This window comes from Aristolochia californica, unplaced genomic scaffold (genome assembly GCF_029961685.1).
Source record: "Aristolochia californica isolate CCGP_79_NKW_82.1479 unplaced genomic scaffold, dmAriCali1.0.hap1 SCAF_6, whole genome shotgun sequence".
Lineage (NCBI taxonomy): Eukaryota > Viridiplantae > Streptophyta > Magnoliopsida > Piperales > Aristolochiaceae > Aristolochia > Aristolochia californica.
Window position 1 is genome coordinate 36,139,996 of NW_027182257.1, and position 18,918 is coordinate 36,158,913.

Below are 18,918 nucleotides of genomic sequence, written 5' to 3' on the forward strand. Positions count from 1 at the left end.
GCAACCGCGATACAAGAGTAAAATTCTCAAACTGCCCTTAATGAAACAACAGTTAATATATCGTGGACCAAGTAGGGACTCCGCCCCCACACCCCTAGGAGGGGGCTTCCAGCTCCCCTTCCAACCCCCATGGCGACCTTACCACGAAGGTCGATCCATGAATTGCCTCAGCGTAGGGCATTGATTAGGCTCCACAACTTAACAAGTCCAACCATGAGTAAAGAAGTTAATGCACCAAGTAATAAGTTGAACCGAGTGTTGTTAATCTTCACAAAAAATGACTGAATTGGGTGTTGCAGGATCTGAGAGATGCTACAAGGGCTTCTCAAAAATAGAGAAGAAAGCTTGTCTTCTTCCCATGCAATAAAAAACCAGCTAGTAGAGATAGGGCTAATAAGTAATAACTCCTTGCTAAAGTGAAAGTCTCGCATCAACCTTTGTGAGCTGGTCTTCGATTACACTTCTGCTAGGTGTGTACAAAAATAAGAACATAACAACAAAAATATATCTCCTTGATAGCAGTAGATGATAGTAGAGAAAAAATGCAACTTTGTAGTAAGGTCAACAAGACAATATCAGAATATCTTTCAAAAATACCATTTGATCCTTGATCTTATATGTATGAGTCCAGCCAATATCAAACTAGACTTGGGTTGAGAGGATGAAGACCAAAGAAAAACCGAACAGATGAGTTCTTGATGAACCGAGAGTGGCAAAATTATTATCACTTCTTCTGCTTTAATGAACAAGAACTCAAACTGAGTTCCTTACTCTGCTGCAAATACTTCTTCAAATAATAAAGAAGAAACCAGGCTCTAAAGCTAAGTCTATGTCAGAATCACTACAAGAGATCTCATTCAACAAGTATTTACATTGTAAGGGAGTTCAAAAAACGAATCAATGTTGTTGTCCACAACAACATTGTTTTCACTAAGATTGAATTGAAGCTGCTATCACAAAGGCCATTATTTGTTGTTTCGATACCTGTTGCAAGGTCCTTGTAATAGAGAGATAACATACAACCAGAAAAAATAATTCACCAAAAAACAATGGAATAATCAAACGTTTGCTCAAGTCGATTCTAATAGTTTTTTGAATAAAAAGTTGGCGATTGTTGTTGCTGGAATAGAGACCAAATTCACATCTCAGAAAAAGAAGAGAGTAACTGCTAAAAGATAACCTGCAGTTACAAGATACCACTTGTTGTTGTAACAAAACACTACTATAATATCCATGTATTAGAGATATAACTTTAGAACTAAACAAGTTCTAAAACTAAGCAGTGAAAGACCAAGTGTTGTTATTGAAGATATGATATCTTGTTGCTTGTAAGAATAATTGTTGTAATGGACAGAGAAGAATAGGTCTTCCATATGGTTGTTGTTGTGATAGACATTTGAGAGAAGAGATTACTGAATCGAGAAAGTTTTGAACTCGAGCTGAATGGCTGTTGTTGTGATAGACATCTGAGATAAGAGATTACTGATCCAAGAAAATTCTGAACTTGAGCTGAATACAGTTTGTAATACTTGTCTTACAACAAGCAACAACAAAGATTAAAAACAACAAGTTTTTTATCAACAACAAGTATGGAAAGGCCTATTCTTTGATAATTGCATATCTCAACGGCCCGTTTATGTTAAATACTCATACATATTTTGTCTTGAATACTTTCCAGATTTTGTAGATTAAAAATAGAAAGTTTCTTATGATAAACTTGATTTAATTAGCGACACTTGTGAATAAGGAAATATTTCCAAAGATAAGAGATGTTTGAGATCAAAGAGGCTTCAAAAAATGGAAGTTAAATCTCTGTTCAATATGCTAGAATTCATCCAGAAATTTAAAACTCAAGGAGAGCTTCTTTGCATGCAGTAAACAACAATGCAAGACGTCAAACTTCAACAATCTATTAAGTGTTATTACAACAATTCAACTCAGGTATATGATAAAAAGGAAAACATCCAGTAGTGATAGATTAAACTACTAATTTTCAAAATATAATATTATCAATTGAAGATCACAACACATCTATCTTATTGTTTCATTCTTTTCAAAAATGAAGAAGCAGCAATCTTACCAGTTATCATACCAAAGAACAAATACTCCAGGCATGAACCAGATACCAAAGGGCAACATGATGTATCTTCTACTTAAGATATATAAGATAGAGAGAACAAGGGAAATAACTTATCTTTTTCGAATTAGCTCATGCAACAACTGCAAACCGAACAACCCCATGCAATCTTCGAAACCAAACAACACCTTCATGACTCATAATTTGAGTATAAGAAAATAATTAGAATCTTGAAATCACTACTCTGATACCATGTTGATTTTCAGGATTTTATAGGTTACAATATTCGATAAAGGAGAGAATGGAGAAACAGAAGAAGAAGAAGAAGAAGAGGAGAGAGAAGAGAGAAGAGAAACATCTAAGAGAAAGATGGAGAAAGGAAAACACATTGAGGAGAGAGTGAGAGGAGAATTAGGGTTGTGGACGTATTTCCTAACACTCCCCCCTTAAGCTTTATTTATAGATACCAAAAGTATAAATATTATAAGTATACCTTTTACCTTAGTATGAGTGAATAAGAGATAAAAGATCGAAGGATAATTACATCAATGATACTCGACTTGTCCATATCTTCAATAAGAAGCTTGATTGTGAGTAGGCTAAGGGGAGTCCTATCAAAAATTTGAAAATTACTCTTTCTGATTTGTCAATTTAATCAGAAATAATTTCCCAAAATTTGGTTTGACCCAACAAGAGGACTAGACCGTGCTAGTGCATCTGCTCCATGCTATAAACTCTCATGGTGTCTTCATGCATGCTAGTATTCACCATTAACTGTTGATCTCCAAGCTGCTTGTAAGTCTATCTTCATCTTTTTCCCCGCATGATACCAACCCATCACTCATCTTCCACTCAATGCAGCATGCAAGTTGGGGAGATCTACATTTGATCACAACATAAGTGTTCTCATCTTTAGAGCTACTACGTCATTGATTCATTATTATCAAGTAAGCTTTCAAACTTCTTTTATTTTTCTTTTTTTTGTAGTTTTTATCTGTGGTATACTATGCCTATTTTCCTTTATTAATTGTACTGTTTTGTTTACCAGTGAACTAGTGTGTTTCTTCTGGTTTATTCCGTGGCGACCTCGTTGACTGTAAGATAATTTGCTATAATTTGGGGAAAAAATAGTTTTTCTTGTCTGTAAAGTAATCTTGTTTTGTGACTATTTGATTAAGGTTTTGGTTTCTATGTAGGAAGGATTTAATTTATTTTGGGATTTGGAACAGAAAAAGACAAAGTACAAACACATTTTAATTTGTAAAAACATGAGAATGGTTTGATAAATTTGTCATAGTGCAGAGATTATGCATAATTTTAAGTAAAATTTATGCATAATTTTATATTTTATGCAAAGTTTTAAATATATGTTAAATGTGTTTTAATGCTAATGACACCTCTAACATGATTTGTGCATCTGCCTCGCTCGCCAGATTCCACACCACCCCCCCCCCTCCTCTATCTTCACTATTACTTCTTAGATTAAGAAAAAAAACTTATACATGGGAAATAAAGAATTTCTTCGTCTCCCCTGGTTTATGTGAGAATAGACGCATTTCGTTCATTAGGAGCTTCTGGGAACGGAATTTCACGCCCCCTGCGGGAATTTCCAGATTCCCAGCTGATCAAGCCCTCCCGAAACCTCCAACCCTAGATTCAGACAGATTAAGTACACAGAAAACTAAGAGCACGATATACTTATTTTCTTTCTCTCCTTCTTCTTCCTTCATTTCGGTAAACAATGCACAGATCCGGCGCCATAATGGCCTGGAACGTCTTCAAATTCTGCACGGCCTTACGAGGTTTGGGTTCGATCATGATCCTCTTGGTTCTTAGTGTCGTCAGTGTCACGTACTACGCCGTGGTTATTACTAATTATGGGCCTCTGTTATCAAACGGGGGTCTTGATTCTGTATACGCCTTCGCCTTATTGCTCGCCTTCCATTTTCTGGTAAGTTTGCCATTTTGTTGTGGTTATTTCCATCTTTTATGTGGTGAAGTACTTCTGAGTGAGTTGGGTTTTTGGTGAAGTGTTTCCTGAAATAGTGAATTTTGCAGTTGGTGATGTTACTTTGGAGCTACTTTTCGGTGGTTTTGACGGATCCAGGGGGTGTGCCGCCGAATTGGAGGCCCGTTTTGGATGAGGAGAGAGGTGAAACTCTTCCCTTGACGGGTCCGGAGTTTGCTGGATCCCAGTCGGGAGCACCACTTCCGGACACTGCTAATCCGAGAATTAGAGGCTGCAGAAAGTGTAACCAGCCGAAGCCTCCTCGTTGCCATCACTGTTCTGTTTGTAAGTTCATTTATACCAGTCACTCTTTCTTGTCTTTTTTAACTTTCTTAAAAGTTTGTTGAGAAAGAATAAAAAGAGTGCATCATCTGATTGAATATGCCTTCTTGGTTGTAGGTGGAAGGTGTGTGCTCAAGATGGATCATCATTGTGTGTGGGTTGTCAATTGTGTTGGAGCTTTGAACTATAAGTACTTTCTTCTTTTCCTGGTATATTCCTCTATCACATAACCTTCCATTTATAAATTCTTCAATTATCTTCATCAGGGTCAGTTGGGGTCAGTTTATTATCTTTGGCATTTATGTTATTTACAAAATTAGATGATTAGTTAAGGAGTGAATACACACAAAGACATTGATGGCACTTTTTTTATTTTAAAATTTTATTTTATGTGTCCTTCCGTGCTGACTTAAAAATTGTGTTTGCCAGGACACATCCATGGCCAAAATGATAGTTTGAATGTTAACGTATTAGTATAATATAGATTCTTAATTATCATTTGATGTAGGGAGATGGGATGTTTGTTTTGGTGATTCCTTCTTTTAAATAACATATGACTTCTTGACATGTATATATTACAGTAGGCACTAAACATAACGATAATTTTTCTTTATTGTCAACCATTTTTTAATATAGAATTTCCCATGCTGGAGGTCTGGCTTTGATGCTTAACAATCGTAAATAGCCATTAAAAGAGATTTGGTGGATGGCAAGCTTCTGCAGCTACTATGGTACAAAATGACGGTTGAATTTTGCTTGCAAAATCTGCATTGGATCTCAAATTTCTCTTTGTTGTACTGAGACAACCTACACAATGTTCTTTTTTTTTTTCTATATCTTGTTTTTTGTGTTTAGATAACATGATTAAAAAAAAACAGAGAGGCTCTAGTAACTTAATTATTAAATTGGGATTGAAAGGTTTGGATTCTGAAGAATTTTTTCAAACTAATCCACAAAAAAATGAAATTTAATCAGTCTACCATTGTTTCTAAGGTTTGTCCAGTAAAATAATGTGTGACTACAGTTAAGAAGAAGCTGATACTACTGTTTCACTTTTTTGATACTGCCATTGCTTTTGCTTATAAATTCATCAATATTGTTAAGCTTCAAGCAAGAGAAAACTGAGTCAAAATGCTTCAAACTATATTTTCAAAATAATGAATGGCATTAAGAGTCTTAACAGCCTAAAAAATGCAGTACTCAAATATTATTAAATACAGGTGCAAGCCATGAGGAACCAAGTGTTGGGCTGTCAAAGCTAATAGCCACATATTGGCTGGTTTGTCCATGCTACAAAGACATGATTACAGCTGTGAACTGGGCATGGTTGGGCCATTATATGAATGAAGCTGGCTTTCATTAGCATCAACTGACACTAGGTCTAGGTCCATCTGAGGTCAGTTTAGAGGTTCCAACTCCAAAACGAGCTCATGATTAAATCTGTGTTCTTTTGGATCCTCAGTTGAAGCCTCGACAAAAATCCCGAGAGAAGAGCGAGAGAAGGTTATCCCTTTTAATTATAGAATGTTGAATTTGTACTTAATATATTTGCAATGTCCATAAAAGAAGGCATCTTTATTTATCATCTTTAGATTGATGTTCTGATTGTTATTTTTATGAATTAAATATCATACAGGCATCTTGAAACATTGTTGTTAGAATTCATATAAGTATATTTTGGTCTTTTCACCAGTCTGGTATGCGCCTTGTAAGATAGCAGTGGGCTACTTTTCATGTTAGAAGTATAAGTTTCAAGTTTGATAGTATGTTTAGTATTCAATGAGTTATGAGGGTTTAAGCCGTGTAGGGCATTTTTTTAACTTTTTTAAGTTTTCACTTTTAAGTAATATTTAATTGAAAGGGGGCTCAATTTTTGCACTAAGAGAGTGCAGCCTCACACACACTTCGTTCTCCTTCTCTCTCCATTTTCTCTCCTTTTCTCCTTGAAGCTCACATTTTTACAATTGTTTCCTACTCCCATTCATTAAATGTCTAGGCATAGAATGTCGACAGATATGTGGCATTGTGGTTTCTTAATGACCTTTGCATCTGAGTTCCTGAAGATTTAAGTATTACCTGGATAAACAAGACTAACAGCATGGGTACCTTAGAATTAATGTGCTCAGTATACAATAAACATCAAGTGATGTGGTTTTCGTTGTGTGGCTTGGTGTTTAATGAAGTGACTTGGAGCATACTGTTTTAAACACATCATTTCTGATTGGAAGCTTCAGCTGTGATTCTTATGGACACTTACATGAAGGCACTGTAAACCATCACATATTTGGTGTCCTTCTTTCAGCCATCACCCATTGGTATGAATGATCTAAACGTCTCACTTTTAGTTTGTGCTAAAAGCCAAAACCTGATTCTCATGGAGATAAAACCTAGTGAACCTCAATCAGAGCGTTTATTCTTTCTTATCATTGAATAATCATTTCTGGAGGGACTATGACAATTTGTTTTTGGCTTTGCATCTTCAGCTTCTTGCATTAATGTTCTTATGTCTGTTTTTTGGATATGGCAATTATGATATACTCCGTTGTATCTATCATGGTTTTTCAGGCCACTCCTATTCTTTCTGGTAGCCAAGTTGAAGTTAGTGCTTCTACAATTATTCTTCTGAGTTTCCCTTGATGAAGATTTTGATATGTCTTGGCAGGAAGCTTTCAAACCTGTAGTAGTGATATTTTGTGGTTTGTAGAAGCCCACACTTCTGATATAGAGTCCTTTATAAGTTGAACGGTCAGATATCGAAAGACATGGACATCTAGGACTGCCTCCAAATGTGAGCCAATAGAAGTGCCACTCTTTTTTAATTAGAAGTAGATTGACTGGTTTATGAGGGACTTCAGAGGGTTATATATTGTGGTCAAATCTCATTGCTTTTGAATATTGGGTTGCTTTTTTTTTTTTTTTTTTTGAGAATTGCTTTCTATCTATTTTCTTTCATTTTTTATTTCCTTTTCCTTTTCTTTCTTGATTTCAGGAAAAGAATGTGCCATCAGTATTAAAAAAGAAAGAAGTACTGGAAATTCATGCCTCAAATAACTGACAACGGATCGTTTAGAAGCAACGAAACCAATCAAATCTGTAGCCAATGGTAAAGAAAACATTTCTTTGCATTGACCATCCATTAGTCCGCAGGATGAACCATTGAGAGATTTCACCGGTTAGGGTTCGGATAGATGTAATGTGGTAGTAATCTTGGGCCTTAGATGCCTCATAGGCTCACTGACTATTAAAAAAATTTTAAAAAATCATAAAATTTAATGTTTTCAAGTGAAAATATGTGCTTGGATTAAATTTAATTTATTGAACTAGAATACTAGTAATTGTATATTTTCTCTGGAAAAGAACAGTTACCTCTTAAGCACTGTCAGATGGTTACAGCTGCCTTTGTTTTGTCTGATTGAGATGTGGGATATTGACATACATAAGCATTGCGTGTGTACTAATTGCTTGTCAGATATTAGTTCTGTTGGTCAAGTATGCTATCAAATCTTTTTTCTTTCCTTTCTCTGCTTTATATTTGATAATATAGTTATACAAATTTTTTTTTGAAATATTTGACCTTGTTTCCTCGAGTATTGATACATGTAATGAATAAACACAAACAAAGTGCCTACAGATAAAAAGATAGGCATAAACAAAGCAAAAAAGTATTTGCAAATGTTACTGAAATGAGAAAGGGCTCCCAAGAGAGGATTGTATTTGCAGAGGATTTGGAAAATGGGATATAGACATACATAAGCATTGCGAGTGTACTATTGGTTTGTCAGATATTAGTTCTGTTGGTCAAGTATGCTTTCAAGTTTTTTTTCTTTCATTTCTTTGCTTTATATTTGATATTGTAGTCAAACATTTTTATTTTTTGAAATATTTGACCTTGTTTCCTCGAATGGTGATACATGTGATGATTTAACACAAACAAAGTGCCTACAGATAAAAAGATAAACATAAACGAAGGAAAAAATATTTGCAAATGTTACTGAAATGAGGGAGGGCACCCAAGAATTTGCAGAGGATTTAGATTATCGTTTGCTTCTCTGACACATTTAGTCACCATGCGCAGAAACCTTTTTTTTCCTTCTTAATCTCAACTTTATGTTTTGAAAGATCTTCTAATTCATCAAGTTAGGAGCACAGTGGTTTTGTGTATTCTTGTTCTAATTAACTGTATCACTCATTTTTGTCTAAGATCTTCTTTCTTCATTTGCATGCATGGTCGGCCATCTCAGACTTTGCTTTTAATGTTGCTTTTCTTGTGAATCCAAATATGTCGCATTCTGACTAGCTTGTTGATAGATACACTAATACTGGCTAATGAACATCTTTTAGTTCCTTTTGTGTTTGCACCGGCCTTCATTTTTATCTAGATTTCAGCAGCTCTCTTTATATTTGGGTTTCATTTTTCTTCTCTTTATGGGGCCACAATGCAGCTTTACACATTTCTTGAGACAAGCCTTGTCACATTGTCGTTATTGCCACATTTTATAGCCTTCTTCAGTGACGGAGAGATCCCTGGAACTCCAGGAAGCCTTGCCTCTACTTTTCTTGCATTTGGTAAGCATATCTTTTTCTGTTTATTTTTATTCTAGTTGCTTATAGGATTGTCCTGACTCTATTTTTGATTTTTTGTTGATGCTGTCCAGTGTTGAACTTAGCATTTGCACTCAGTGTGATGGGGTTCCTCATCATGCATTGTTCATTGGTGGCTGGTAACACTACAACAATTGAGGTTAGTATTTTCTACTTTGGCTTTTTTCTTTCAAGTTTCTCTTTTGGTTGTAGCTGTTAATGGTATTAATTTAAATGTAAGAAACATAAATTATTCCCACAGGCTTATGAGAAGAAGAGTACACCGAAATGGCGGTATGACCTTGGTAGAAGAAAGAACTTTGAACAGGTTTGTGCATGCATCCCGTGCTCATGCCAATTGTAGTTATTTAATTGACATCTGACTCTTACTAGTATATTTGTTATTTTTCTTTTGACTTTTTGTTACATTAGTTGGGTATATATTGTCCTTTCAGCTTGCTTAAATGACATTAATATTATGTGTTGATAGCATGGTGTTCCAAGCAGGCGAGTTGACCTGCAACTCGGTTTTGGAAAGGGATGGGTCGGCTCACTCCTATTCTGGGCAAAGCCCTCCCAACTCACCTGAGTAATGACCCGACTCAGGCAGTTCCACTTAGAATTTCAGGGATCTAGTTGGGGTCTCGGTTCCGACCCTTACACCATCGTTGATAGTCCATTGCTGTAAAGAAAATGTAAATTTGTCAAAATTTCCAAGTTTACCAATATGTTGCTTATGTTTAGTATATAAGTACTCAGAACAGGTATTGAATTTCCTGCTTTCCCTACAATACCTACTGAAGTAGTTGTTTCTCTGTTTTGATGTTTAAACTTGTTGGGTTCCCTGTAGATAAACAGATAGGTTTTTTTCTTTACATGGCTTCTGAGTTTCATATTTTGGAACCAGGTTTTTGGGGTAGACAAGAGATACTGGTTCATCCCAGCGTATTCTGAAGAAGACCTAAGGAGAATGCCAGCATTACAGGGCCTCGAGTATCCATCCAAGCCTGACTTGGATGCGCAGGAGTTCTGACTGTCTGGTAACAATATGGGCCAATCTGCGACTTCTTCACTGGCAAAGGGTACATGGAAAAGCAAATAATTTCTCCAAACTGACCATTTTCAGGATTGAGGAGGAACCCGGTGAAACTAGGATCAGTAATACAGCTTCTTAGCTCTTTTTAGTGAGAGAAGCTATAGCCTGAGGGAAAACTGGTGTAACTGGTGGGAGTCTTTCGACTGTTTTACCTTGGGAGCTGATTTTTGTTTTATATGTTGTTTGAATTACAGGGTGGGGGATTAGGAGAGATGACAACGATATGGGGCTTTATAACTGTGATATGTGTATGATGATGGTAGGTGTGATTTGTGGGAAGGGTGCTGGAGCTAGGTCTGTTGATACTTGATACACTGTAAAATGTTAGTGATATACATCATAAATTCGTTTCTGGGCATTTCCTGAATAGTAAACCTGAGCATATTTGAATTTTGGGTAATTACTTTCATCTCTTGTGGGGCTCGGAGGGCCTCTCGAGAACCTACGGAAGGGCTCAGCCCTTCCCTCGTAGGGACGACCGTGGTAGGGGTGGTCTGTGCCTTTTCTTGTTGCCTTCTCTTAAAAGTAGGAGCCTCCATGATGGCAGTGTTTCCGTTTTTATGTGGGAGGGGGTCATGGGGTATAAGTTTCATTTGATTGTAGGACTTGGAGTGTTAATTTATTATCTATTTTAATTACCAAAATCTCTCACATTACTACTCTTGTGTTGAACAAATAAAGTTTATTTCACATCTTTAAAGTAATTTTTTTTAGATAATTTTATTACTCGTGATAAAAAAATATTGTTTTGTTTTGTTTATTGGTGAGTGTGTGTATATATATATATATATATATAGAGAGAGAGAGAGAGAGAGAGAGAGAGAGAGAGAGAGAGAGAGAGAGAGAGAGAGAGAGAGAGAGTTGATCTAATACGAAAAATCATGTAGTGTGAAACATGCAAAATGCTATCTCGATTGTGCGATATGATCAATGGTTGGCTTAGCCGTCTGATCAGCGATTATCTCAATTATTTGGTTGAGATAGGCGTTTCGTATGTTTCGTACACGGTTAATCTAATACGAGAAATCATTTGGTGCGAAACATGCAAAACGGCTATGTTAGCCGTCTGATCATAATCGAATAATTGAGATAGTTGTTGATCGGATAACTGAGATAGTCATTGATAGCCTTATTATAATAAAATAAATAATTATTTGTGCTTTATTTTTTATTCTTCATAAGAATTATGTAATATATTTTACAGGACATGTATAAAACTCAATTAAGTGTTACTCTGTCTCGTTAACAATTGGAAACTAGGGATGGGAATAGTTAGATTGGGGTTGGATCAACAAAACCATGTTTGTTAAATGGGTTGATCCAAAATCGACCCACCCCAAATTCAACTCCCTTAGGTTCAGGTTAATCCATTTAAAATGTTAAAAATAAGAATATGTAAAATATTAGCTTTTAAATTAAATAATATAATTGTTTTCAATAATTTATTATTAAATATTTATTTAATTACCAAAAATTTAAGAATAAAATATTTTTATCTAGTTATTTTGGTCTAATTTTTTACTTTTTAATCAATTAAATCAGAAGCTAATGGGCTTGTGTTGAACGCAGATTTGTCCTATTAAGACCTATGCTAAGCTCTCGGACCGCGTCCCTGCCAACTCTCTCTCTTCTTTCCGCAACCGACATAAGCTGGACGACACGTGTCTTGCCTTTCCCGAAATCTCCCGACTGCCGCCGATACTAGAAAGTTCTTCTCCCTTCTCCACTTTCTCATCTCTCTCGCATATATTCCCCCTCCACCTCGCCAATTCTTTCCTTCAGAAAGCCAAATTGGCAAAATTTCTGCTGCAGATAGGGCAAACTCCGACGGTTCGAGTCGCTCTATCTCTTAGCGAAGGTAGCCTTCTGGTTTTCGGGAGGAAAAAAGAAAAAAGAAAAAAAAAAAGAAGAAGAAGAAAAGGTGCGCTTTTCCTGGCTGTGTAGTGTTAACTGAGTTTGTGATAATTTTATTTGGAATTTTAGGTTGCCTCTTTCATGGATAATACTTTTTGTTTTCTTTTTTGTGGAATTAGCTGATTATTCCTTGAATTGGATTTTTGTTCTATGTGCCTGTGATATTGCCTGTTTTAGATTTGATTCTGGTTGACGAGATTTCTTTTTTGTTGGAGAAAGACGGTTAGTTTGGTGAAATGTGCGGGTAACGTGTTAGGTCTTTCTAGGGTTTTTTTTCTTTTCTCTGCTCTTTTCCAGTTTGGGTGACATTGTGTGCTTGCGATCTTTGTCCATGTGGTGATGTATGGGTTCTTTGGCTGTGATGACATCTATGTAATTCGTTAATTCTAACTTCCCAGATTGTAATTTTGATCATATGAGGGTTTCTTTCTTGCTTTTGAAGATGATGATGATGATGGCGTCTCAGATTATTATTTTTCTTCCTGTTTTGTCTTGATCCTCGTTTCCTACATAGGATCAGAGATAAAATGCAAAGGGGCAGAGGAGAAGGCGGAGATCCTTTTTTTCATTTTGGTGATCCCTTCGCTGGTTCTGGGGGTCCCATAAACCCAATGTCGAGCTTCTTCGGCGGAAGAGACCCTTTCGACGATCCTTTCTTTACTCAACCATTTGGAGGCATGTTCGGCTCTAGCATGTTTGGGCCTAGATTGTTTGGCAGTAGCTTGTTCAGCGACGGAGGAAGCTTCTTTGGTAGGTCGACACCTTCTGGTTTCATTGAAGATCAGCCCTTGCCGTCGAGTAAGTCAAGAGGACCTATTATCGAGGAGATACCGTCCGATGATGATGGAGACAAAGACGACAACGAGAAGAACGATAATCCTAGAAAGCATTCTAGGCCAAATAAAGAACCTGTCGTTGAGGACCCAGATGACCAAAATGAAGGTAGATAATAGTCGTTCTCCTCGTTTCCTCCATCATCTCCTAATCCAACAATGTTGTCCTGAAATTTTTCTATTTTCTTGCAGAGAAAAAGAGTAAGCACAGTGAGTTGAGACATGCTTATAATAGAAACGAAAGAGGACACAGTCAGCCACGTTCTTTCAGTTTCCATAGCTCCAGTGTGACTTATGGTGGTGTGAATGGACCATACTATACTAACTCTACAACTAGGAGGATGGGCGGTGATGGGGTAATTGGAGAGACAAGTTTGTTGGATCGTTTGGTATCTTGTTTGTCCTCGTTTTGTGTTTTATCATACTTGTTTGGCTGTGGAATAGGTGGTCATGGAGGAGACCAAAGAAGCTGATACAACTAATCGCAAGGCAACCCACAGGATGTCCAAGGGAATCCATGATAAGGTTGCAGATGCTTAACCAACTGTTCATCAGAATTCAGCATGCAGATGTCCTCTTATGTTCTCCTTTGATTGATTGGTTGTTTGCAGGGTCATACGGTTACAAGGAAGCTGAATTCTGATGGCAGGGTAGATACAATGCAAACGTTGCATAATCTGAATGAGGGTAAGTTCATGTTTCATAGTAAAAAGACGAGTTTTCCAGGTGTGTATTGGACTACATGATTATTATATAGAGGCTAAGATGTGGTTTGTCTGTAGATGAACTTACTGGCTTCGAGCAAAGTTGGAGGGGGAATGCACGGAAGCACTTACCTGGTTGGGACCAAGGATTTTATAATATGGGTAAGCCTTGGTGGATCAAATGGGGTCTCTAGTTTTGTTTGTTTGTTGGAAATTTTTGGTTGTCGGCGTCTTACACTGCGAGTATCAGTAGATCAGATATAGCAGATATATAAGGTATATGATTCCTTGGTGATCCGTGACAAGCAATTTGTGTTGCTGTGGCTGTTGCAGACGTTGGAGCTGGTTCCAGCAGCAGAGAAAATGGGCAGGGGAGATGGGCGCTCCCTTCAACTACGGGAACGAATGCTCGTGAGAGGGTGCGTATACCTGTTGAAGATGGGAGCAACAAGTTGATAGAGGGAGCAGAGGAGAGGATAAGATCGTCTGGTAGTGAATCTCAATACCACACTTTTGGGGGGAATCGTCAGGGAAGAGATAACCCAATGAACAGGCGAGCGTGATTAACAGAAGCCAAGCAGATTCTTGATATGAATTTGTTTGAGCAGTAGGGGATTACCCCGGCCTGATATATTATAGCTAGCATATATAGCTGTCAATTGTGACAGATGTTTTTTCTTTAGTCTTGTTTCTCTTGGATGTCCTATTAAGCTCTGCCCTTGAGTGCAGACTCCACTTTGATATCAATGCTTAGATTTGGATTGAAGCTGCAGGTCAAGCTGTTGAGATTGTGACGTGGTCTCATTTGCTTCTGTTTGTCGTGTCCCAACATTTTAAAACCCCTTGGTAAATAATGTTTCTATGTGCTTGTCAATGGAGTCCGATGGAAGAGTTCATGAAGGGAAATAGCTAAGAACAGAAATGGAGTCCCCGTTATTTGCATGTTTCTCTAGAACAGTCTCGTAATCTTAAACATGAATCAAAGGCTCTGCCTCTGCTTTCAAAATAGTTATTTTGATATCATCTTGATGCTTGTCAACTGTATGATAGGCGTCACTGATGAAGAATTTGGTGCTTTTAAAATTATTTCTGGTGGGCTTAATGAGGTTAGAAACTTGGAAACTAGAAGAGAAAAATAAAATAAAAAAGTGCCAAAGTAAGGCGATGGTGGGTTTACGAGAGTTAATAAAGAGTAAATAATTTTCACTGGTAATTCAGGGTTGGCATGAGTTTGATTTAAATATTTCTAATTTAGAGTTCGAATTCGACTTGATCTAAATATTTCTAATTCGAGTTGTAATTGAGCGTGGCCTCGCCTTAAAAATTGTTATTGAGTTTGAGTTTAATAATTTTAATCGAGTTTGATTTCTATTGTATAATTAAAAAAATTTTAAAAATATATGTTAAATAAATTATAAATAAAATTATATATATTTTTTATATAGAATTGGGTATATATTTTACATAAATTTGGGTTCGATTTCTACAAAAAAATTGAGCATGACTTCTACTTAAAATTAGGTATAGGGTGGAATCAAATCCACTTGAGTCAGAATCTTTCTATGCCGAATTTGATTTAAAGATTTTGAACTCAAGTTCGAGTCGACCTAACCTCGAGCTTAAAATTGTAATCGAGTTCGAGTCTAAAAATTTAACCGAGTTCGAGTTTTGAGTTCTAGTAGACTTTGAGGTTAACTTATATTTAATATTTTACATAAAATATATGTCAAATAAATTATTTATAAAATTATGCATACATTTTTTTAAAAAGAATGATAGGGAGGTTAGGGATTGAATCTCGATAATTGATTAGAACCCACCAATATTAATTTTTTTTACCTCACAATGTGTCTAACTTATTTTGTAATTTTTGAATCTAGCCATAAATTTACTATGACCTCCTTAGTGTCCCTGATTGAAAATTTATATTCTAGAAAAAACTAGAAATGTTTTTCCTAGGATATATTTCCAAAAAAACCTTTAAATAAAATCTTATTATTATTAGAGACTTACTAGAAAATTATAATAAATATTTTAAAATTTTCTTAGGAAAATTAAATGGAACTCTTATTGCCTCTTCTAGAGAAATAAATAAAAATTAATAATCAATCTAATATATTATTATACTTATCGATAAAATTTTTAATCAAATAAAATACCAAACACAAAATTGTTATTAAAATTGTCTCATGCTAAAAGTATTATAGCATCAACTATCAAATATTTATTCAAAATTGTTCGGTTTTCTTGCCCATCTTGGCAAGAAAATCTTACTTAGAAAATTATATGATTTTTTAATAAGAAGTAATAATTAGAAAAATATTTCCAAAAAACATGAGGTACTAATAGTCCCTATATTTCTACTAAAAATTCTTTTCAATATTTATTGAAAAAACCACTAATAGTTTCTAAAAACTTATTTCTACTAAAATTTCTTCAAGAGCCATGACGAAGGGACAAAGAGATTTTTTTTTTACTTGTTTATGATCTCGCATGTGTGACTTTCACACGTGCGAAAATCGTATTCGCACTGGTTGATGATCTCGCACGTGTGACTTTCACAATGAGGAAGAGATAAAAAGTTTTTTTTTTTTACTTGTTTATTATCTCACACGTGTGAAATCGTATTCGCACTGGTTTATGATTTTGCACGTGTGACTTTCACGCATGCGAAATCATCTTTGCGCGACGGGAGGTAGAAAATTATTTTTCCCAACTTATGTCTCGACTCTCTTTAGTTTTCCGTCAAGACGATGCGGGGCGAAGGCAAGGTGCCTGTGAGGACCTATCTTCGGCGATGGGAATAGAGGTGAAAAAATCAGAGGAAGAAAAAGAAATCGAAAGGAAGGAAATGTAGTGGCCAGAGCGGTGGACAGGAGGGGATCGACATTCCCCCCCCCCCCCCCCCGCTCCCGATCCTGTGACTCACGAGCCCATTAACGAACTGACTCGTGAGTTTTTGAGCTGAACCTTGATTCGGTCAAACTCGGCTCGTTAACTCAAACCCCCCCTGGCTCCCGATCCTGTGACTCACGAGCCCATTAACGAACTGACTTGTGAGTTTTTGAGCTGAACCTTGATTCGGAAACTCGGCTCGTTAACTCAAACGATCAATAGTTAGGATTCGAGATTCAGGTATACCGAATCGAACTGGCTCGGTTGGAAGCAACCCCTAGTTTCATGGACCCAAATACATATTGTTACGTATCAAAGAAAATATTAAACACTGAATATAGTACGAAATAATGCATCTTACATCTGAAAGGAAAGAAACAGAATAAATGACGTCGTGAAATTTGAGAAAAACGTAGAGCGACAAAGGAGTAGTGTTGAAGGGAATCAAATTTGGAAAAGATTAGGTTAGACTTCCGTCGGCTACCTGTTGAGTGACGAAGAGGCTGAAATATGAAATTCCCCTAAAAAAAATAGGCAAATTGCATCAAAATACTTCTATTCTGTGGTTACAGGTGAGGACCCCAGTTATCCCCAATTCCCGATTTGCCCTAATTAAATAAACAAGCAAGCTTCTCCCGTCCATGGTTACTCCATAAGTTTGGAGAGTTCCTTATCTACTTCGTTTAGTCCCACATCGGAACTCGACAAACGAAAGGCCGGTCAGATGTTGCCATAAATACTGAGGAGGATTGTTAGAATGTCATACTTACCTGGACGGGGTCTATCGGTGATCAGGAAGGCCGATGGCCTAGGGCAGCTGCCTCCATTGCACTTTGGGAGGAGAGTTGTTTTACCATCTCCCCATGTGGGAGAGTGGACGTCAAAATTTGTGATAGGGGGGTACGCGTTCGCGCGGCCCCCATTAGTTATGTCAAAATTTTCTCTGTGTTCTAGGAGATGAAGGTCGATTTCTTGGTCTCACTCGATGAAGTCTGACCCACAAGCAAAATCACCACTTTGTATTTTAATTTTTTGGTAGAATAGATATTTTAATTAAAATTAATTCTTGACAAAATTTATTGGGAATTATTTTATAAAGTTAATTTATATTATTTTTAATAAAATAAATATAATATTTAAAATATAATGTTTTTAAAATAATAAATAAATTATTTTCATCGAGAAATAATTTTATTGTGAAAACTATTTCTACTGGAAAATGGTTAATTATTGTTGGCAATTTTTTCATTGACAATTACTTTTTCTATGGCATATTCTTAGTGCAATTTCTTGACAAAAAGAATACCGGTGGGGAATTCGAGTGGTTTTGATTTTTTATTTTGTGTGGGTGAGGCGAGTTTGTTTGGCCATAAGTTAGTGTTGATTAAGTGATTTCTTGTATTAGACCAATTGTACAATGATATCGATCTCCATTATTTTTACGATAACAAAATGACTAACTTTAAAATGTATTACTGAAGGTGTTATAAGTGTATTTTAAGCACATGTCTTCCAATATAAATATCCTCAAGACAAAAAATGTTCAATTAAGTGGCCTAGTTAAGACCCAAAGCAAAAACACATTAAAGATTGTTGTTGTGAAGAACTTAAAAAAAAAAAAAGACAAAAGATTTATATACTAAAGTCAAAGTCAAATAGAAAATCTTAAAAACGCTAGCTAAGTAGATAGTCAACCTAACTTTAATTTTTTAGGCACATGTATGTTATGGAGCTTTAGGGAATAAAAATTTCTAAACCATGTTTTAAATGAATGCATATAAATATTTACAATTTGTAAATCTCTTTCAATAGCTTATATCATGCTTAAATGCCAAAATAGTATATGGCATGATTGCTCAACCTATGTGGGTTTGATTGATCATCCGAAATGTTGCCTTTTATAACTTATCATACATGATTAATCATTGGCTCAAATATGATAGATTATACAAAATATTGCTAGGAAGGTGCAATAAAATATGATAGATTATACCAAATATTGCTAGGAAGATGCAATAAAATATGATTGATCATACAAAACTCTACATTGCTAGGTTTATAAAACATGATTGATCAATTGAATTAGGTAGATCGTTCAATGAGGTTTCAGAAAGGTGAAAAACTAGTTGATTGATGCCCTGATCGATTAATAGGCTTAAGAGAACATCAAAAACAAAAAATCATTGTCTCCTTATAATGTATACTTTTTTTTTATTATTGTCATACTTTATTTTAGCATTTCATGCGTTTTATTTTTTAATTTTAGTCCACAATGAAGTGGAATGAATTCCCCCTGTATTACTTAGTTCATTAAATAACGTTGTTAGTGTAGAATGAATTGAATTGAAGTTAAATTACATCACTTTATTCTCTCAGGCAAAAATGGGAGAATTTAGTTTCCCACCTATTTTGTGAATCAACCAACACGTCGCGCGTTGCTCTTTCCCCATCCTTCAGCCAAAATATTTTTTCTTCTCCCTCTCTCCCTCTAGTTGGCCTTCCTCCCTCTCTGCCTCCCTCTCCTCTCC

General features: G+C 36.0%; 2 protein-coding genes and 1 non-coding gene across 4 annotated transcripts; all 3 read left to right on the top strand.

Moving 5' to 3' along the window:
- The first annotated feature begins 3,580 nt into the window (after nucleotides 1-3,580).
- On the top strand, nucleotides 3,581-10,402 carry LOC137934025 (probable protein S-acyltransferase 14). Of its 2 annotated transcripts, XM_068778209.1 has the most exons (8): nucleotides 3,581-4,028; nucleotides 4,136-4,370; nucleotides 4,485-4,576; nucleotides 8,810-8,933; nucleotides 9,023-9,108; nucleotides 9,211-9,276; nucleotides 9,856-9,988; nucleotides 10,075-10,402. In XM_068778209.1, exons 1-7 carry the CDS (start codon nucleotides 3,819-3,821, stop codon nucleotides 9,979-9,981), a joined length of 939 nt encoding a protein of 312 aa, XP_068634310.1. In that variant the 5' UTR covers nucleotides 3,581-3,818; the 3' UTR covers nucleotides 9,982-9,988; nucleotides 10,075-10,402. The 2 variants fall into 2 exon arrangements, with proteins under 2 accessions (XP_068634310.1, XP_068634309.1); XM_068778208.1 differs by having other exon boundaries at nucleotides 9,856-10,402.
- Nucleotides 10,403-11,713: 1,311 nt separating this feature from the next.
- On the top strand, nucleotides 11,714-14,267 carry LOC137934596 (uncharacterized). The gene is made up of 7 exons (XM_068779033.1): nucleotides 11,714-11,965; nucleotides 12,473-12,900; nucleotides 12,984-13,147; nucleotides 13,236-13,316; nucleotides 13,403-13,478; nucleotides 13,574-13,657; nucleotides 13,829-14,267. The coding sequence occupies exons 2-7, from the start codon at nucleotides 12,486-12,488 to the stop codon at nucleotides 14,056-14,058; spliced, it is 1,050 nt and encodes a 349-aa protein (XP_068635134.1). The 5' UTR covers nucleotides 11,714-11,965; nucleotides 12,473-12,485; the 3' UTR covers nucleotides 14,059-14,267.
- Nucleotides 14,268-17,152: 2,885 nt separating this feature from the next.
- LOC137935588 (U1 spliceosomal RNA) lies at nucleotides 17,153-17,313 on the top strand. The gene has a single exon (XR_011109289.1). It is a non-coding gene; the product is annotated as a U1 spliceosomal RNA (small nuclear RNA).
- Nucleotides 17,314-18,918: the final 1,605 nt, after the last annotated feature.